The 19,548-nt window shown below is 48.2% G+C and overlaps 1 protein-coding gene across 1 annotated transcript in view; it reads right to left on the reverse strand.

The window, feature by feature from the left end:
* Positions 1–2,839, reverse strand: part of CIB4 (calcium and integrin binding family member 4) — a gene marked incomplete at both ends in the record, with an annotated part of 37,977 nt that extends 35,138 nt beyond the window's left edge. The window contains 2 exons of the mRNA XM_084236016.1: positions 2,144–2,178; positions 2,786–2,839. Of these exons, the coding sequence (XP_084092142.1) occupies positions 2,144–2,178; positions 2,786–2,839 (89 nt within the window). The remainder of the gene's footprint in view (positions 1–2,143; positions 2,179–2,785) is intronic.
* Between the last annotated feature and the right edge of the window lie 16,709 nt (positions 2,840–19,548).

Below are 19,548 nucleotides of genomic sequence, written 5' to 3' on the forward strand. Positions count from 1 at the left end.
GAAGGACAGCAGGGAGGCCCAGAGCCATCATGTTATCAGAGGGGCTGTCCAGCTGCCTTCAGGGGAGGGGTCTGGGGAATACTGTCAATTGCTGGTATGCGGTGATCCCAAGGACCACCACCCGGATGAGAGTCTTGGCCCCACGCCAGAGGGCCCTCGGGGAGGGGGGCTGCCCAGGCTGCAGGCCTTCCAGGCTGCCGAGTGGGTGGGCTGCACACAGATGAATCGTGGCTGCATCTCCGGCTGCCACGAAATGTTCTCCTCTAAATATGGATCAGCAGGCTCTAAATGGAACTCTGAATTAATCACTAATGGACTCAAAAGTCAAAGCCATTTGAAAAACTCACACATTCTGCCTGCCAGAAATCCAGCAGTGCGAGCTGCGGCTGCCTTCCACACCTAGCCCAGCCGAGGGGTGGGGCTGCCTGAGGCCTTGCAGGCCCTGGGGCAGGGAGGAGACCAGGTCTGAGGCTCAAACCCTGGGGGACCTTGGACCTGCCAAGCCCCTCCTGGGCCTTTTTCTTCCCTAATTCAATGGCTGTCTCCTGGGTCCCATCTGAGAATGGGGGTGGGGGGGGCAGCGTATTGAAAAGGATCTATGCCACCCCCACCCTGCAGATTCTGGGCTGGGTGGGGTCCAGGCCACCATCGGCTCTGTAAGTCCGGGTTTGTATGGAGCGGGCAGGATTGAGAACACAGCTCCCGTACAAGCCTGGAGTTCCACGCCTCTCATCGCAGCCAGGGCGCAGGGACCTTGCTTCACCCCCACTCCCGGGGTCTATAGTCTTTTGCCGGGTAGCATAACCTGCAGGTGTTTTATGAATGGCTCTATCTTTAGTCTGAAAATGTGGCTTTCAGTCCCATGATCTGTTATTTCCAAGCTGTGTGACCTTGGGAGAACCACTTCACTTCTCTGAGCTGGTCTCATTGGCAAGAAGGAAATAATAGCATGAAAATGACCCACGTGCTCCCGCCATGCATGTGATCATCTGATCTCAGAACAACTCGGGGGGGGGGGGTGAGTGCCATCACCCTCACATCACACTGTTTCATAGGTGTGGACATGGGGACTCATGGGGGTGCAGAACTGGTCACGGAGCTAATAGGTGGCAAACCTGGGCCTCGAACACAGACCTTTGACTTCCAGGAAGCCAAACTATAACCTCTCCCCGGTTGATCTTCCAGTGCTCCAGGGGGACATTCTAGACTATGTTCTAGCCATCTTACCTATTACTTTCAAATTTTCATCTTTATTCAAGTGCTACTTTTTAGAAAATATCAATGAGGGTTATATGGATATTAGGATATGAGTCATTTTGAGTGTTGTCATCATTTTCTATATTTAAAAAAAAATGAGTGAATAGTATTTTTAAAACAATGTGGCTCTGGTCAACAGAGCCCCCTGGGCCCCCGCCATCCCTCGGCAGGTGGAGCTTGTAGCAAAGGCATTACCCTGCCCAAGAATAGGGTGGAAAGTGGGACTTCCAGGCTAGGGAGGGTGAGCCCCAGCAGAGATGATGAGGGGAGCGGTCCCAGTCCTGAGGGTCTAGAATGTTCTCACCCCAGCCCCACCCAACATGTCCTGGTGAGCTCCTAGATTCGTGCCAAATTCTTGGGCCAGGCTGGGCCCTCACACACCTCCCACCATTCACTTTCTCCGCCCTTGGGAGGGGTTGCTGGGACAGTACTTGGGTCTGGAGCTTCCCCACTAGACAGAGCCCTCTTGAGGACAGGGCCTGTGCCTGTCTACTGTGGTCCTCCCGGCGGCTTCACAGTGTCTGCCATATGCCAGGCCCCAAAGAGAGGTTTGAGGAGGGGAGGTGCTGAGTCAGCCACGAAACAGCCAGGATGGGCTTCAGACCTGTTTTCAAGTTCACTCCTGATCTTGCTCTCATCCTAGCGAGGCCCCCCTGTTCACCCCTGTTGTTCTACAAGGAGGCCCTGACTTGGATCCCACAGCAGCCCAAAGCCTGAGGTTTCACCCAACTCCAGTCAGGCTGGGAATCATGACCTTGAACCCTGGGGCTGGGTCCATCTCTTCCTGACCTATGCCAGCTCATGCCCAGGGCTCTGTGACTCTGAGCAGGGACTGCACCAGGGCAGGACCCCAGCTCAGGGGAAGGGGAAGGGCCCCTCTACTCACCACAGGATCTCGTTTCTGGTCAAGAAGGTCAGAGCCTACAAGAAACCACACAGAGTGACCTGCCCACTCCATGCAGCCCTCTCCCGACCCCCGGAGAGTGGAGAGCTTGGGACTGGGCAGGAAAAGCCCATGTTGTCATCCCACAGCCAGGGAAATGGAGGCACCTATTTGGTGCCTGATGGCCTGGGGAAGGAACATGCTGGCGCAGACCTGGAGAGGGGATCAAAGACGAGACCAAAATCCTGGACTCAGGAGAAGGAAGCAGAGGGAAGGGAGTCTCAGAACTGGCCTGCTCCCCAGGGCTGCAGGTTTAGCAGAGACAGGGGCCTACACTACCTTCAAGCAAGAGTTGTTCCACTCATCCTGTAACAGGGTGGTCCCCAGGAAAGGGGGAGTTTCCCTGCCCCACCCAAGGGAGGGTGGAGCTGAGCAGGGAGAGAGAAGCTACAGAAGAGACTGAGGAAGGAAGCAGGATGGAGCCAGGAGACCTGGAGGAGGCGCATGGTGATGCGGTGGATGGCAGAACCCATTTAGAATAGGCAGGTTTGCGGGGTTTGGGCTGCCCCTCTCCCTGCCCTATAACAATCCCACCACCTCAGGAAACTCCCATCTCTGCCCAGAGCCACCCCCTGGCCTGCCCACCTGGTATTCCTCCAGGTCCTCCCAGTGCATCTGGTGCCGTAGACACTGCCCCATGCCGACCCCACTCCTCTTGCCAGCAGCAGAATCTCAGCCCAAGGGCTCACCAACTGGTGCCTGGTATGTGCGACCAGGTGATCTGGTTGCCATGGTGACCTACATTCCACCTTCTGCACATTCTACCTGAGCTCCAGAGTAGGCAAAGAAACAGGGCCTTTTGGTTCCCAACACAGAAGACATCACCCCTCATCCCCCAAACAACCAGCAGAAAGGCAGCCCAGCAGGGGGTTGAGAGCAGACTCTTGGCTTAGGAGTCATGCTGCGTTCCCACCCCATCTACCAGATGCTGACCAGACGCGTGACTGTGGGCGAGTCACTGAACCTCTGCATCTTAGTTTCCTCAACTGTAAAATGGAAATGATGATTGTAAAATTTTGAGGGTGATTTGAGTCAACACGGGCGCAATGCTTGGTACATCAAATGCTCAGTCAGTGTTGGCTGGTAGCACCACATTCCAAGCGCTGTGCCAGGAGTGGGGATGCAGACAAGCACAGACCCTGACCTCAAGGTGACCCAAAGAGCACAGACAAGGATGTTGCACCCCAACAGTATAGAGCAGGGGCAGAGGCACAACCAAATTAGGAGCATTAGAAGAGGGGCTACAAACTTGACCTGGGGGAACGCCCCAGAGTGAAGTTTGGGTGTAGAGGAGAGTGCAGAGTCTGACAGAATCACAGAGCAAAGGGGAGGGTCCCCACTAACCCTGGAAGTAAATGCCCAGTGTCTCTCTCCTCTCACCCCTGCAGATCTCCTGCTGTAACAAAGAGCAGGGAGGAAGTCAATCTAGAAAGACAGAGAAGTGGCCCTTCCCAGCTATTAGTGCTGCAGGCCAGGCGAGGCCTCTGGAAACCCTCTCCAGCCCCTGCCTCCCTGGAGGCCTGCGAGTCACCCTCTGAACTGCTCCTTCCACTTACTCTCCCAGTAAACATCCAGGCCTTCCTGAAGGAGCTCGTTTGTATCTCTGGAGGTGCAACTGCTAGTTTTCCTTCGTCAGTCCTGCACGGAAGATGGAGAAGAAACCCAGGAGCCCTCAGACACTGAGACAGGTGGAGTGTCTGCAGTGAGCCTGTGCACAAATGTCACACACATGCACGAGCACTTGCACACATACCGGGAGATGGGAGCAGATGTCATCAGGGAGTAACAATGCAGTTATGAGTATATAGAAAATTTTAGATTGCCCAGCAGGAAGTCTTCTTGTAGGTGGTGTCATTGAAGTGGCTGAGATATATATAAACACATATAATGGAAGAATTTGTCTTCTAAGAGGAACAGTGAGGAGTAACCTCCACGCCAATGGGTAGTGCTCACTGCTGACTCCAGTGTAGAAGGTGGAGCTTTCTAGACTTGCACCCCTGAGTGAGACTGATGGGAAATAGTGGTGGGGCTGGCACTTTGTCAGGTAAGGCCCATAGGGGTTGGGCAGTAAATGATTGGCACCTGGGCAGTTAAACCACTGGTGAGGCGGGGTGGCCATGGAGAAGCCAGCCTGTGGCATGAGGTTTTGGCTTGGACTTTGGTTTCTGCTCAGCAAATGATACCTGGCCAAGTGACAGTCATATGGCCACATGGCAGTCAATTTCTCTCTCTCTCTTCTTACCCCTATGTAAATCAGTTATTGTTGTTTCTCTCTATGTGTCTGCTTTTGGGTCCCGTCCTACAGTTGTAAGCCCATAAGTGAGAACCCACCTACTAGGTCACACCTGGTCCCCCCGGTTTTTCCTGTTGCAGTCTGGCTGCTTCATCTTGCATGAGTCATAAAACTTCTAAGCCTCAGTTTTCTCATCTGTAAAATGGGGACAATCAATCTTTATAGGATTACTGCAAAGATAAAATATAAAGCTATTCTTTAGCAAGTTACCCGGTACACAATGAGTTCTCAATAGTGGGTGAATAATATTACTTTTAAAGTTGGGTCTGAAAGAAAGGGTGGAACTTTGAAGGCAAGTCAGTAATTCAATCCCATCTTCTGCTAAGGCCTTTGAGCTTTTCCTCTTGCTTATTGAGTAGACAGTCTCTGCCAGGTGTGCCCACACAACTGTCACCTGCCAGACTCACAGTGTGACCTCTGTGAGGTCAGCAGGACTTGCCCCTTTATTCTGGGGAAGGCTTAGAAGCTGGTGAGGTTCACCGTTGGTTGGGAAGTGGGCAAGGGAGAACCAGAAGCCTGGATGGCACTTGCCGCCTGGGGGTCCCCATAGTGCAGGCGGAACCATGGATCACACCCCCAAGGCTGCTTCCTTAAGTCTTGCTCAGTCCTCCTGCCATACGGAAGTGAAGTGGCAGCTTGGCACTGCCCACAGTATTCTTGAACCACGAACAGATGCTCACTCAAAGGATAACCAAAACACACCAGAGCTAATGCCTGAAGCCCAGTGCTTCTGCCGCTTCTTTAGCTGCTATTTGTTGAAGTAGGCTGTGGAGAGTAAATAAGATAGACCAGGCCCTGCCCTAGAACTGGAACTGGACATATGCAGAGAAAATACCTTAGTTGGCCATGGTACCCTCAAAGACATTAATCAAGGAAGAGGATCCTGAAAGGGGTGGGCAGAGAGCCTTCCTGAGGAGGTGCCATGTAAGCAGACGCATGAATGACAAGGACAGGTGAGCTGGGCTGAGAAGTTGGGAGAATCTTCCAGGCCCACAAAGCAACAGTATCAGCTGGAACTTAATAACTGTTTGGTTTTCATTATATTTGTTCATAGGGTATCTTACAGTTGGTAAATGATACAGGTTTGCCGTTTAACATATGTGACATAAACCTTCCTTTATAAATGTATCTGTTTAATGAAAAGCAATAGGAACTCACATAAAGGAAAATAATAATTATCCAGGTGGTAAAGGAATATGCTAGAAATCACTCTGCCCACAACTCTCTCATAAGCAAGGTTTGCAAAATCTGCTCTCCTCCTTTCTCCTCTAGTTTTCATCCTTTCACATTCTACCCCCCAGCAACCCCAACACACACACACACACACAATCACAATGCATGAACTCTATGATTTCATTCTGGAAAGGGTTTTCATTGGTTCCTACAAATAACAATGGTAATAATATCACCTTATATTTGCATATCCTTTTGTAATTACAAATGCTTTTCTCTGTACCTTCCTATTTGCTCAAGAAACAAAAGCCAAAGCTCCTTTAAAAAGAAAGACAAACCCCCTTGTAATCCTGCCACCCACCAGCATCTCTACCCTGCTGCAGCCCAGTAAATCCCCCCAGGCTCCTCTTCCCAGGGGTTTGAAAGGCGTGTAACTGAGCCGTGAACAGGCCCAGGTTTCCTTCCACTGCAGGATCTGCCCCTGCAAGAGCCCTCTAGGGAGTGGAGGGGGACAGTGAAGAATTATTTGGCAATAAACATGAATGCAGTGTTGATACGTAACACAACACGGATGAAGCTTGGAAACACGACACTAAATAAAAGAAGCCAGTCACAAAAGGCAACATATTTTAAGATTCCATTTATATGAAATGTCCAGAATAGACAAACCCATAGAGACAAAAATAGATTAATGGTTGTCAGGAGCCTGGGGGAGGGGAGGCTAAAGGTTACTACTAATGGATAATTCTTGGGGTGATGAAAATACTCCAGAATTAGATGATGGCGACGATCGTGCAGCTCTGTGACTATTAACTCGTACAGTTTGAGTGAATGGTGTGGTGTATCAAGTGTATCTTAATAAAACTGTTATTAAAAATAATTCCAATGAATGTTTATGTCCTAACTTAGTGCCTGAGACTTAGTCGATCCCCCCAAAAATATTATTAGAAGAACAGGGAAATGAAGCATTGTGTACTGAAGTGCTTTCAGGGCTTTGTCAGCTGTGAATCTCGTAGCTGGAAGCTCCATCTGCTGCGTTAGTAGGTGCTGGGGCCGATCACTGCCCTGCTCCAAAGGGCTGTGAGGTTTTCGCTGGATTTCCCCAGTTGAGGCAGCCCCACCAGGTCCGCGTCAAGGACAGTGTTCTTGTCTGGGTCTGGCTTCCTGGGGGAGGCTGAGGAATGTGCCTGTGTTTGGAGGAGAAAGAGCTTCCAGGCAGATGAGGGCTCCCCAGGCAGCATCAAGAAGCAGGGAGATATAGTGAGGTGTAATGCAAGCTGTCACCAACTTCCTGCGTTGGCGGGGACCTCACAGGGGATAGCATCACTGTCCTCCATAAGACTCCCCTCACCTGAGACTCCAGTTGCAAGGCCTGGGGTTCCCAGGTCACCCATAACTCTGACCAAGTGGCCGCTATCCCCACAGGTTTGGGCTCGTTTGCTAGAGTGACTCACTGAAGTCAGGGCAGCGCTGTGCTTGTGACTGCAGTTTTATTATAACGGTCACAAATCAGGGCCCCCGAAGGAAGAGGCACGGAGCAGGCGACCTCAGAGGGTCTCAGAGGTGTCCTAGGGTCCTGGCACATCAAACTAGGAAGAACTCACCCGGGCCCCCATGTCCAGAGCTTTTATTAGGGTTTTATGATGAAAAAAATGATGATGGAATCATCAGTCATGTGATAGAGCTTCATCCCTGGCCTCCCTCCCCTCCCCAGAGGCCAGGCTGACATCACCATCTGACTCAGCCCCTCTGATCACAGGCTGGTCTTCCTGGCGAGGCAGCCCCCATTCTGAGTCACCTCATCAGTGGGGACTCAGCGGAGGTCCTAGCAGACCACCATGAATAACAAAGACTTCTATGATTTGGGAAATCCCAAGGATTTAGAGGTTACCTCCCAGGAACCAGGGACAGAAGCCACCCAAAATTCTTCATTATAAACACTAAGAAATCTGGGGTGAGGGAGGTGCAGCTAGAGAAATTGAGATCTCCACCCAACCCTTTGAAAATTAAGAGTCCCCCGTTCTCTCCCGACGAGAGTGAACTTTATTTGGGCATTAAAAATTTCCCCCAGAGGATGAGTGTGGACAGACAATATCTTGAAATTAAAATCTCTGTGCTTCTCCACCTTCTCAAGAGAGGCTTTCTTCTCTTTAATTTCCATTCCTTATCGCCTGGAGAGAAGTAGATTTGAGGAGGAAAACTAGAAGCGGCCAGTGTTCCTTTTTTAATTAACACACTTTGGACTCAAAAGTGAAGCAGGTCTAAGTTTTATGAAACAACAGAGAGGAAGCGCTATGCCACCGGGGGCTGGGTGGGGAGCACACCAGTGCCTTTGCGGGAGCACCTCTCACTTCCCAGGGACTGAGTCTCACGAACCACCCGCTTCCTCATTGTGGGGCCCCAGTCTAGCCCGACATCACTCAAGGGTGGCCCAGCAGAGCCACAACTACTGTTCCCCAGATTCTGCTGAGCCCCATCTGAATCCCCCAAGCTGAGAGACTATGCCCCTCTCCCCATTTTCAATTGTCCAGGCCACCAAAAAGCTCTGCAGTGAGAGGAGGGAGGAATCAGAGTGGAGGACTGGAGGGGGTGGGAGGAAAGTCCCAGCACCCCTTCTTGCTTGGGGTTGAACAGGGGTGCCTCAGGCCCTTTATGACTTGACTCAGACACCCCATCCAGCCTGACTTCAGTCGCTGCTCCTGGGGGAGGCCTAAGTGAGCTTGGTCCATCTCCAGGTGTGACCTCCAGGATTCTCTTTGCATTCTCTGCCAAGAAGCCTCCTCAGCCTGCCAGTAAACACACCCAGAAGTTCAGGGTGACACGGCTGGGTGGCTGTCCCCTGTGGGGAAGGGAGCTCTGCTCTGGGCACCAGCTCTGGGAGGGGCTCTGTGGCTTCTCAGCAGGCCTGGCAAGGTCATGGCCCTTGGAGACAGGTGACCTGGGCACACTCCCTCCTGGCCTTGGCCTCTCTCCCTGTCTCACTTTGTCCTGGGCCTGGCTCTCGAATGAACCACCTATTCCAAAGCCCTGATTTTAGTTCACCTCTCTGCGGTACCCATGGGATTTTCAGGGCTTCTGGGGGCACTGCCCACTACTGGGGCTCACAGTGGGGAGGAGATGTTTGAGATGAAAGGGCACCTCAAAGACTTTATTTGCTGATTGGAACAGTCCTGAATTTTTAATTCTAAATTCTAAGATGAACCTTAAAGATCACCTCATTAGGCCCTTTATTTTTTCAAAATAAATTTTTATTGGTTTATAACCTTATCTTGGTTTATAACCTTATCTAAGTTTCCTGTGTGCCACATTATAATTCAACATCTGTATACAGGACATCATGACCCGCCCCCAAAAGTCTCCTTTCCATCCATCGCCATGTAAATGACCCCTTTCACCAGCCCCGTCCCCTCTGGGAACCATCAATCTCTCCTCTGTATCCAAGGGTTTCGTTTTGTTTTGTTTTGTTTGTTCGCTTGCTTTGTTTCTTTATATTCCATGTAGGATTGAAATCACACGGCATCGTATTTCTCAATTTGACTTATTCACCCAGCAGCACCCCACAAGGTGCACCCTGGTTGTTGAACCCCTTCATCTTACAGATGAGGAGACTCAGCCAGAGAGGAAACTGGCCCCAGAGCCCGTGGGTAGCGATGCCCGCTGGGTTCCTGGTCTCCTCCTCCAACGAGCCTCTAAAAGCTGCTTGCCTGAGGCCACGGAGCCTGTTTAAGGAGATCCTTTCTGTGGAAATGACTTGCAAACTGTGGGGCATCATAAAAGTGCTGTGTGTCATGACTGGTACTAGGTGTGGGGCTGGAACCCGGCCCGGCTCCCGGCCCAGAGCGTTAAACCCGGCGAGCAGAAGGCCGTGTTAGGCAGCAACGTGGGATTCCTTATTTTCATAGTCAAGCACTTGGAGACTTGCTAACCAGCAATCCCACCCCAGCTGCCCGCTCTCCACCAAGCACTCCCTATCTTGTTTTCTGCTGGGTGCCTGGGGCTGGGTGGGTGTGGCCTGCTTTCCTCCTCCTTCTTTTATTCACTTATTCAAAAAAAAAAAAATCTATGAATCTTCTGAGATGTCCAGGCACTTTGCTAGTGGTAGACATACAGTAGTGGTGTAGACAAGCACAGAGTCCCCCTCAGGAGCCTGGAGTGTAGTGGAGAGAGACATTCAATGACCACTTGGCCCACTACACCATCCTGCTGGCCAAGGGCTAGGGACAGAGGGCAGGACACACCCACAGAGAATTCTCAGGGGCAACTGAAAAATCCTGGGGGGCAGGGAAGCTCCCCCAAGGAGGGGACTTTTAACTGGGACCTGAAGAATGAGGCAGAAAAGAGGCAGACACGAGAGAAGGTGTTTGCTGCCTGGGAAAGGCCTGTGTGAAGACCCCAGGGGCGAGAGGAGCTCATGGTGCCGGCAAGACTTAGAAGACCCTGAGGATGGATGTGTGTCAAGGACAAGAGTAAGGCAAGTTGAGGCTGGGTGGCCCAGCCTGGGCCTGGGTCCTTGAGGTCTTACCTTCGAAACTTTCTCTCCAAAGCAAAGGGATAGCACTGAAAGGTGTTTATGGAGAAATGACTTCATTGGCCTTTTGTTTTCAAAGGCTCACTGGTCCTAGGGTGCTTGGTGCACCTGTGGGAAGGAGGCCAGCCGGCTCTGGGGAGGGATGTAAGGAGACTACTGAGCAGCCACGGAGAGAACAGTCCTGGGTGGGGCTGGGGTGGTGAGCATGGAGCTGCATGAGGTCATGTGACATTTTAAGTGGAATGTCTCAGGGAGGTTGGGTGTGGGAGGCAGGTGGTAGGTATTGTCCTTGTGACTGGGGTTTCTGGCAGAAATTGTTGCTGGTAGAAAAGGGAGATGCCTTTTCCTGAGCTGGGAGCCTGAGAGAGGGACAGATTTGAGGAGGGGGGAGAAGGTTTGGGTGTGTGGTGTTTCTGTGCCACAGACACATGGAGATAACCAGTGGCATTTTACACGTGGGACTAAAAGCTCAGCACAGAGCTCTGGCTGAGGTAGACATCAGGAATGGCCAGGTAGAGGTGGAATTTATGTATTAATTTTTCCAAGTACTGGCTGAGATAGGCCTGCCTTCAGCCGGAAACACCTTCGCCTGCAAAGACACTTAGAGAGTAGAAGGGCTCTTGGACTCGCTGGTTCCTTTCTTCCTGAGGAAGACTGCAGTTATGACACATTATGGCTGAAGTCACCCCCAGAGGACTGACGTGGCTCCCCAGACATCACATGCAGGGCATTGCAAACACGCAACACGAAGCCTGGCTCCTGGGTTAACAATAACACAGTGCTGCTGTCTCGAGGGTTGGGTGGTTTTGTCAGGGGGTAGGCAAGGTTATGTACTTCTCTTAAGACTAAAATTATGCTAGCCAGTACTCAGGGGAAAGGGGCTGAGGTCAATTTCATGTGCCTGAATTCTGCTCTCCAGCCACCAGGGAGGCAACAGAACTGCATTGCACACCCCTTGAATTTCACCCCAAGTTTTAGGATCTGAGTGTCAGTGACCAATGTCTTGGAGTGTGAGGTAGGTAAAATTTAAAGCACAGGACGAGATCAGCCAGGGATCCCAGCAGTGATGGAGACCAGCCCCTGCCCTCAGGGGGTTTATATTCTATAGAGTTGATAGAGGAGCCGCTTCCTATCAGAGTAACTTATTAGAGACCAGGTCTCTCACCAAGGACGAGGTGGACAAAGTCAAAAGCTATCTGCAGGCAACCAGGACTTGAAAGATCAGGATCCCAGAGAGAAGGGGAGCAGATGGGGGTGAAATTCTGTGATATTCTTCCTCTTAAGACATCCCTGGGGTCAAGAGACCAAAGGCCAAGTTGAGAGTGGAGAAGAAACAAAGAACTTAACTTGGAGGTTTGGGGGAGTTGGTGGTGCAGAGACAAACTTGGAGACCAAAATGCCCAGGCGAACCGGACCTGGAGCTAAGAAGTCTGGGTGAAGAGAAAGCACATTAAGTTAGTTCAAAATTCCGAAGCCCTTATCCCAGAAGGCATCACTCAGTTCATGGGCAACATCCAGGTAAGCCATGAAGGGTGGAGCAGGAAGTGCAGCTGAGGGGCCGGAGCTGGGCAGTCGGAGGGCGCTGGGGAACAAACCTGGAACCACAGCCCCACCAAAGAAGACGCTTCCTGGAAAACCCCGGGCCCCCAGGGTGAGGTGCTGGGGAAGGGACAGAACAGTGTGGCCTTTGCAGAGCCTGGCAACCAGCTTCAAGCCAGCTCGAGCCCCGGCTGGAAGGGGATGGCCTTCCGACACTCGAACTGCTTTCCGGAAAGCCACAATAAATCCTCTCGATGAAAAATAACCCCGCCAGAGCCAAAAAAAGCATCTCCATAATAGAAACAGACCCACAGGTGATCCAGATATTGGTGCATCTGATGCAGACTTTCAAATAACTGATTACCATGGTCAAGGAAATAGAGAACAAGGTGAAGACTTTCACCTGAGAACCAGAATCTATGCAAAAGAGGTCACTGAAAATTAGAGTGGAATGGAGAAAATACAGAAATTCATACCCTTGAAGAATGACTGTTTTTGCAGACAGCCAGGAGGAAGGGTACCCCAGGGGCAGTAAGGGCATCAGGATGGAGAGTTGGGGGTGGGGGAGGGGTGGTGTGTGTGTGTGTGTGTGTGTGTGTGTGTGTGTGTGTGTGTGTTGACAGCAGGGGAAGGCACTGGGGGAAGGAAGCACATTTGCTTAGAATTTGAGGTGTCCGATGGAGAAATGGAGAGGTTTACTCAGCAAAGTGGACGGTAGTTATGTTTGAGTCTCTGTTGTTCACTTTGCTGGGGTCAATTCAGAAAAAGTAAAAAGTGGTGTCGTTTGCATTAAATTATCCTTTTTTTCTTTTCCCCCAAACAGAAAATGCAACATCCGTACCAGTATTGAATGTTTCATTGTTTCTGTATCTTGGAAGAGTTTCATCTTTTTGGCTAATTTAAAAAAAAAATCTACAAGACCAGCCTATGTAACAGTTTTGGACTGTAACATTGAACTTTTAAACAAATTTTGGTATTGAGCAAGACCTTTTTTCAGCTGGCTTATTCTGTCCTTCCTTTGCTGACCTTGTAAACTACTTAATTGCGAAATGTGGTTTGTCTCAGAGTGCCTCTTAACATTGTATTCTTTAAAATAGAGATTTTTCCATTGCATGGGAGACCGACAGTCACATCTCTAACACACGCGCACACAAAGCAGGGCTTCTCGTTCCACTTACTCAGAGACATATGGTTTTCATCAGCCACTTCTCTCTTCTTGGCAGCAACTAGGGCAAGGATTTAAATTTTATATAGCAAGTTGCCCACCTTCTCACACCAAGGCCCTCTTTGCAGTTCTCTCCCCCATTCCACGGGACCCTGCTGCTACTCGAGTCCTAAACCCAGCTGATTAAGTCTCACCTGACAGATCTGGCCAGTAGGGCCCCAAGGCAGGAAATCAACCCAAAGGCCTCTGGGAGCTGGAGCAGAGCAAGCCAAGTGTGAACTGCCTCTCAGAAGAAAGGGTTCCTGAGCTTTGATGGGCCAGCTGGGAGCTGTTGTTCACTGCTGCAGAGAAGGGGCAGCCAATGAAGTCGGTTCGGGGGGTCAGACCACTGACAGTTGGGGTGTCCTGCCCCTGAGATGATCCAGGGGGAAGCCAAGTGCCACTGCCCAGCTGTGGCTCTCCCGCTTTTGTTCCCACGCCAGGTCTTACCTGACGTCTCAGGGAGGGAGGATGGGGCTCCTACCGCAATCACCTAAACTGGCCACAGCTTGGTGAGCATCCCCCCACCCCCAATGCATCCTTCCTCCGAGACTGCCTGAGTGCCATGCTAGCTTGGGCAGAGCAAGATGTGGGAAATAAGGGCCTGGACTGTTGGGGAGGTAGGGAGGGACTGCGGCTGCTAGCAAGGGAGAGGTGGAGCCAGTGGCAGGATATATCAAATCAGGCAGGTGGAGCTGATGAAAAGGGCTCTGGGTAAGAGCTAAACTTTGAGCAGCAGGGGAGGAAAATCTGTGAGCTAAACAACTAACAAAATGATCCTAGCCACTCAGCCTTCCAAGGGATGAGGAATCTTTACATGCCTGAAGAGATGGGTAGGGGGAGTTGTTCAGTCAAATAATCTGTGTCAAAGGAAAAAGTCATTTCAAAGCTGGTTTAATGTTTTCTGGGTAGAGATGGGCCCAGAGGCAGCGGGGAGAAGAGCGACAGGCTGCTGCTGGAGCGAGTGATGCCCTGTGTGTGCCCAAGGAGACGTGATGGTTGGGGGGTGGGGGCAGGCTGTGGCCAAGGAAATATCTCATATTCATCTTCAAGGCATTTTCTGTGCTAAGATGAATGCACCTTTCCCAAGTATATGTAGGAAAATGTGTCTCATGTGCCTTGTGCCCTATTAGGAGAGAGCCTGGCCCAGGTTTTGGGCAGAGGCACTGAGGACGGCCTGGCTCTGGGTGCAGTGGTGCTGAGGGGAGGGTGCTGGGCAGAGAAGAACAGGAGGGGGACCTGAGCAGGGAGCTGGGGCCAAGGGGGCTCAGCAAGGCATTGAAAGCAACCAGAATTTATCTTGTAGGCCATGGGGAGCCATTGAAGGATATTAACCAGGATGGCTTTGTGATCAGACTTATGTAGACTTTCTAATCTAGAAAGAAGAATAACCCAGAATATCTCATAAATTTGTGGACAGCTGGAGGGGCTACTTTGGGGAAATCAAGGGAAAGGATCTGAGTTTTACATTTGTCTTGACACAAGACAGAGAAGAAAACAGCCAGGGGGAGGGAGAATAAAACGAAGAAGGGGAAGAGGAGGGGAGAATGGAAGGAGGAAATTCATTAAAACAGATTAAGAGGGGATTGGGAACAAATCCCGAGAAGTTTTGCAGGAACCCCTGGGGTTCCCTCTATTATGGATTGAAGCTTTGATCCATTTTCTCTGGGGTACTAAAGACCAGGTGACTCCATGAGACCACAAGATTGGGGGCATCCAAACTTGCAGATGTAAGTGTTTTAAACTTGTATGTAACTTACTAAGGAATCGGGAGAAGAAAGACAGAGCAAGGCTTGCTGGGGTTCAGAAAGGGCGCTAGGAGCAACTGAGATGTCACCTGGGAATCTAAATCCAGGCCTGGCCTGTTGAGGCAGGTCCTTGGCTCACCTTGACCAAGGTGAAATCGGGCAGAAGTGAGCTCACTCTTCCCGTCTACACGCCCACACACGCACCCTCATCACAATTGCCGATAAGGGCCTGTCTGACCCAAGTGTCTCCCCGCCCCCCTCCTCGTGCCATTTCTTCTAAATTATGGATCAGCTCATTAATGGCCAGTTAAGATGACTAAGTAGTTTCATCTATATTTCAGGGCAGCCCCGGGGTCCTTTTGGCCATAAACGAGGACAAACTCCTTCCTACTTTCCCTCCCACTTAGAAACGAAGTAACTCGGTGCTGATTGAGAACTCCCCAAGTTGCTATTCTTTATAGAAGGGTGAATACTCAAATCACATGTTACCATGACCAGGATTACCCCCCAAGCCCCCCCCCCCAGCACCTGATCCATGGGTGTAAAACTATCATTTCCCCAGAGAAAGCCCTCATGTATTTTATTGTAATACAACCCTTGGGGAGAAGGCTCCCTGGGGACACTGGCATGCACAGAGGAAGATGACCATGGTGGGAACAGGGAAGGATCCAGAAACCACCTCAAATGCCAAATGAGTTGGGAATATCAAGTCTAGGGAAGAACAAATTAGAGATAACACACAATTGTTAGTGAAAACTCATAAGTGAGAGCGATGCAACAACTTTGATTAAGCAAGAAAAAAATGATTGGCTCATGTAAAAGTAAGGACTTTGAAGGTTTCAGGAATGGCTGAATCCAGTAGCTCAACAATGTCTTCAGGGATCTTTGTCTTTCTTCCAACTGCCTGTTTCTACCTGGCTGGGTCCTGTGCCTCAAACTATAACCAGGTAGCTCCACGTGGGAAAGACCAGCTCTGGGTTGGGCTGTGAATGAGGGTGGGGAAGCTCTTTCTCTCCCACCTACTTCTCCATCCTAGCTCCTCATCTTGTGCAAAAAACTGACCCCAAAGAAGGCACCTAATCTTTTGGCCACAGCTACTGGTTCACCACGTGTAAAAACATGCCAGTTTCAGACATAGGGTAGTTTGATTCCAAATTAGGGTGCTCTAAATAAAACAATGCTCAGAGGTAAAATTCTACAAATTCATTCAATGTATATTACTAAAAGATATTAACTTCTCAGAGTAAGAAATCTCCTTTAGGTCCCTTTCAGTGCTCTCCCACACTCACCAAGAATGATAGATAGCTCCTTGCTTTATATTAGCATAGCTGAAAGGGCTAACTCAAGTAGTATATTCCAAAACAAAGGAACACCTTCCATAAAGCAAATTTTACTTTACATCCTAAAAGGCAAACAACTTCTAATCCTAAAATGATTTTTTTCCAGTTTAAAAAAGCCAACTTTTTATAAATTCGTTATAAAGTAATTTATAGTTCCAGGACAAAGGACAACAAGGAGAGAGATTGGGTAAAGTCAAATTACAAAGTTTTGTCATGGGAGACCCATTGAGACATCTGATCAAAACCAAAAACTAATCAGTCATGGGAATTTTCCAGACCTGCTCCAGAGAGTGATATACTGCATAATTCTTTAAAATTTTATTTTAAAACACAACTAAGCTCAAAAATCAAGAAAAATAAAATTTCTAGGCACCAGAAATGAAACAGAAACCTACAATCCACTAGAAAGTAAGAAGGGGCAAATCCCCAAAAAGGAGGCCGTGGTGAAATCACCTGCAGGAGACCTTAATAACTCAAAGGAGGGCCTCCCTGGTGGCGCAGTGGTTGAGCACTGGGTTGAGAAGCTGCCCGCGGCCTCTGCAGCGCCGGTTCAATCCCCGGCTGCTCCCTGGCCACCGGAGGAAGGTCCTACATGGCGCACAGACCTCTCCTGCCAACCGCTGCTCCCCTCAGCAGTGTACTTCGGTCCTTCTGCCTGCTCTGCTCCCCGCTCTGGCTCTGGTGAATTCTCTCACCCTCCCGCGCTTCTGACTGTACCCAGTGCATGTATAAACAAACAAACAAATAAATAAATAAATAAAACATGCCTCTATAAAAAAAAAAAGAAATTAAAAAAAATAACTCAAAGGAATCATAACACTCTTATGAAAAATAGCACCTGCTGCTGATGAGCTCACAATAAAAAAAAAAAAATAAAGCAATAAAAAAATTCTAGAATTCCCTGTCCAGTGGCAAGGGAAACTATTTCACTGACCCAACAAATGAGGGTATTCACACCAGGGGAACTAGAGACTGCATAATGACCTTAAATTTAATTAAGAGTTTCAAGAGATAAAGGCCCACGGAACGTTGTGAAATAAGAACAAGAGTACTTATAACTGTGGCTATAATTTGGGATTTGTCTCTTTTCAGTTCTGTTTTGCTTTGTGTATTTAAAGCATTCTTATTAGTTCTTTATATATTTTGGAAAACATTGTTCATTTGATCCCTTTACCACTATGAAATGACCTTCTTTACCCTTGGAAATATTCTTTGCTCTGAAATCTGATTTGCATTTTAGTAAGACAGTCATTTTCTTTTGAATAGTGTTAGCCCATTTCTGGCTGTATTGAAAGTGGGTTTCTTGTAAGCAATATAGTTATATAAGGGACAAATCTTTTCCCTTCAGTCCCTTCTAGGTTCGTTGGCTGGTTTAATCATTAAATAGACACAAAATAGATTAATTAGAGAAAAAACTATTTTAATTTTATAATACAAGGATTCCAGAAATATGGAGCTCTGACAAGTGACAAAAGCAGGAAGTTTTTGTAGCTTTCTGACTAGGAAACCATAATTTTGTGAGACTGACAACAAAGAGAGACTTAGGTTGGGTTCTAATTAGTAAAGAAGTAAGCAGGGTCTGTTTACATAGCTTTCTCAGCCCTGAATCCCTGTCTCTAATGATAAGGATGAGTCTCTAACTCCTGGTAGAGGGAAGAGACTTTTCCCATGAGAAGTTTATTTCTTCCTTTCAAAGGGTTAGAGTGTCCTTTTTGCAGACAGTTCCTCAAGTAACTATAATTCAAAATGATGAATATATCAACGTGGCATGTTTAGGGGGCAGCCTGCCCTGAATCCCATCAGCTGGATCATGCTCAAAAAAAAAAAAAAATCCAGTCTCTATGCCTCTAAATGGGATGTTCAAAATGTTTGCATTTAATAAAGTTGTTGATATCACTGAGTTCAAATTTATCACTTTCCATTTGTGTTTTATATATCCCATCTGTTCTTTCTGTTCTCTTTCCTTTTTTAAAAAGTTCCCAAAAGGTTTTATGATTCAATTTTATCAATGGTCTACTTTATTCATAGAATATCATACAATATTCACTATAGGTCTACCTCATCCTTATTATCCCCAGTATAGTATTCCATAGTATGGATATACCATAGTTTATCTATCAATAGAAATTTAAATAATTTTTCAGTTTTTAAATATTATTTTGAAGACGATACAGTTAACATCTTTATGTATGTGTTTTTGTACCTCTGTATTTCTGTAAGATGAGGGCTCAGAGGGAAACTTTTACATCAAAGTTTATGCACTTTTCATGGGGCTGTCAAGTTGCACTCCAAAAAAGCTGTATCAATTTATTCCACTAACAAATAGCAGTTCTCTGCACCTTGCCAACCCTAGAAAGAATCAACCTTCTTTTATTATTGTTTTTGTTATTCTGTTGGGGAAGATGGTCAGGAAGATCATTATGTCTGTGGGTGTCGGTGATATTAAACATATTGACATGTATTTATTGACCACTTGTACTACTTCTGTGACTTTGCCCATGGTTATGGGCTGGACTGTGTCCCCCCAAAATTCATATGTTAAAGTCCTAAGCTGCTCAGATGTGACTATATTTGGAGACAGGGCTTTTAAAGAAATCATTAAGGTAAAATGAGATCATGTGGTGGGCCCTAATCCAGCGTGACTCGTGTCCTTATAAGAAGAGGAGATTAGTACACAGACTTGCGTGTACACAGAAGAAAGACCATGTCAGGACACCGTGAGAAGGCAGCCATCTGTAAGCCCAGGGGAGAAGTCTCAGAAGAAACCAAACCTGACAACTGTGAGGAAAAAAAAACTGTTGTTTAAGCCACTCGTGTGATATTTTGCTATGGAAGCCCTGGCAAACAAATATGCCCATTCACATATACCATCCATTATTCACCTAGATTATCTTTTCCTTCTGGCTTTATAAGAGTTCTTTGCCTACTGTTGGGCCTCCCCTGGTGGCGCCGCAGTTGAGTGCTGGGCTGCGAGTCTGCCGGCAGCCTTTGCAGCGCCGGTTCGTTCCCTGGCTGTCGGTGAGGGTCCCACAAAAAAAAAAAGTTCTTTGCCTACTATCAATAAAAAAAAAACCAAGCTCAGTCGATGGTGGCCATCTAATTTACCATTTAAACCAAGATGCTTTTGATGACAACACAAAACCAGGCAGAGCATAGAACAGGTATAAGCCATAAATATCCCAAGAAAACTAGACCATTAGCCATCCAACCATTGCTGTCATGTTTGCTGCCAAATTTTTCTCCAGGTATATTAATTACTTATGAAAATTTTAATAGCCATGTACACACAGTGTTTTTCTTATACATCATGCATAATTGTCATGCATTTGTTACAACTGATGAACCAATGTTGATAAATTATTATTAACTAAAGTCCATAGTTTATATTAGGATGGGCTTTGATATAGTTTCATAAGATTTAACAAATGTATAATGTCATGTGTCCACCATTACCAAACCATTCAGAGAAGTTTCCCTGCCCTAAAAATGCCTTCTGTTCCATCTTTTCATCCCTTCTTTTCTT

This window comes from Talpa europaea, assembly GCF_964194135.1.
Source record: "Talpa europaea genome assembly, chromosome: 6".
Classification (NCBI taxonomy): Eukaryota; Metazoa; Chordata; class Mammalia; order Eulipotyphla; family Talpidae; genus Talpa; species Talpa europaea.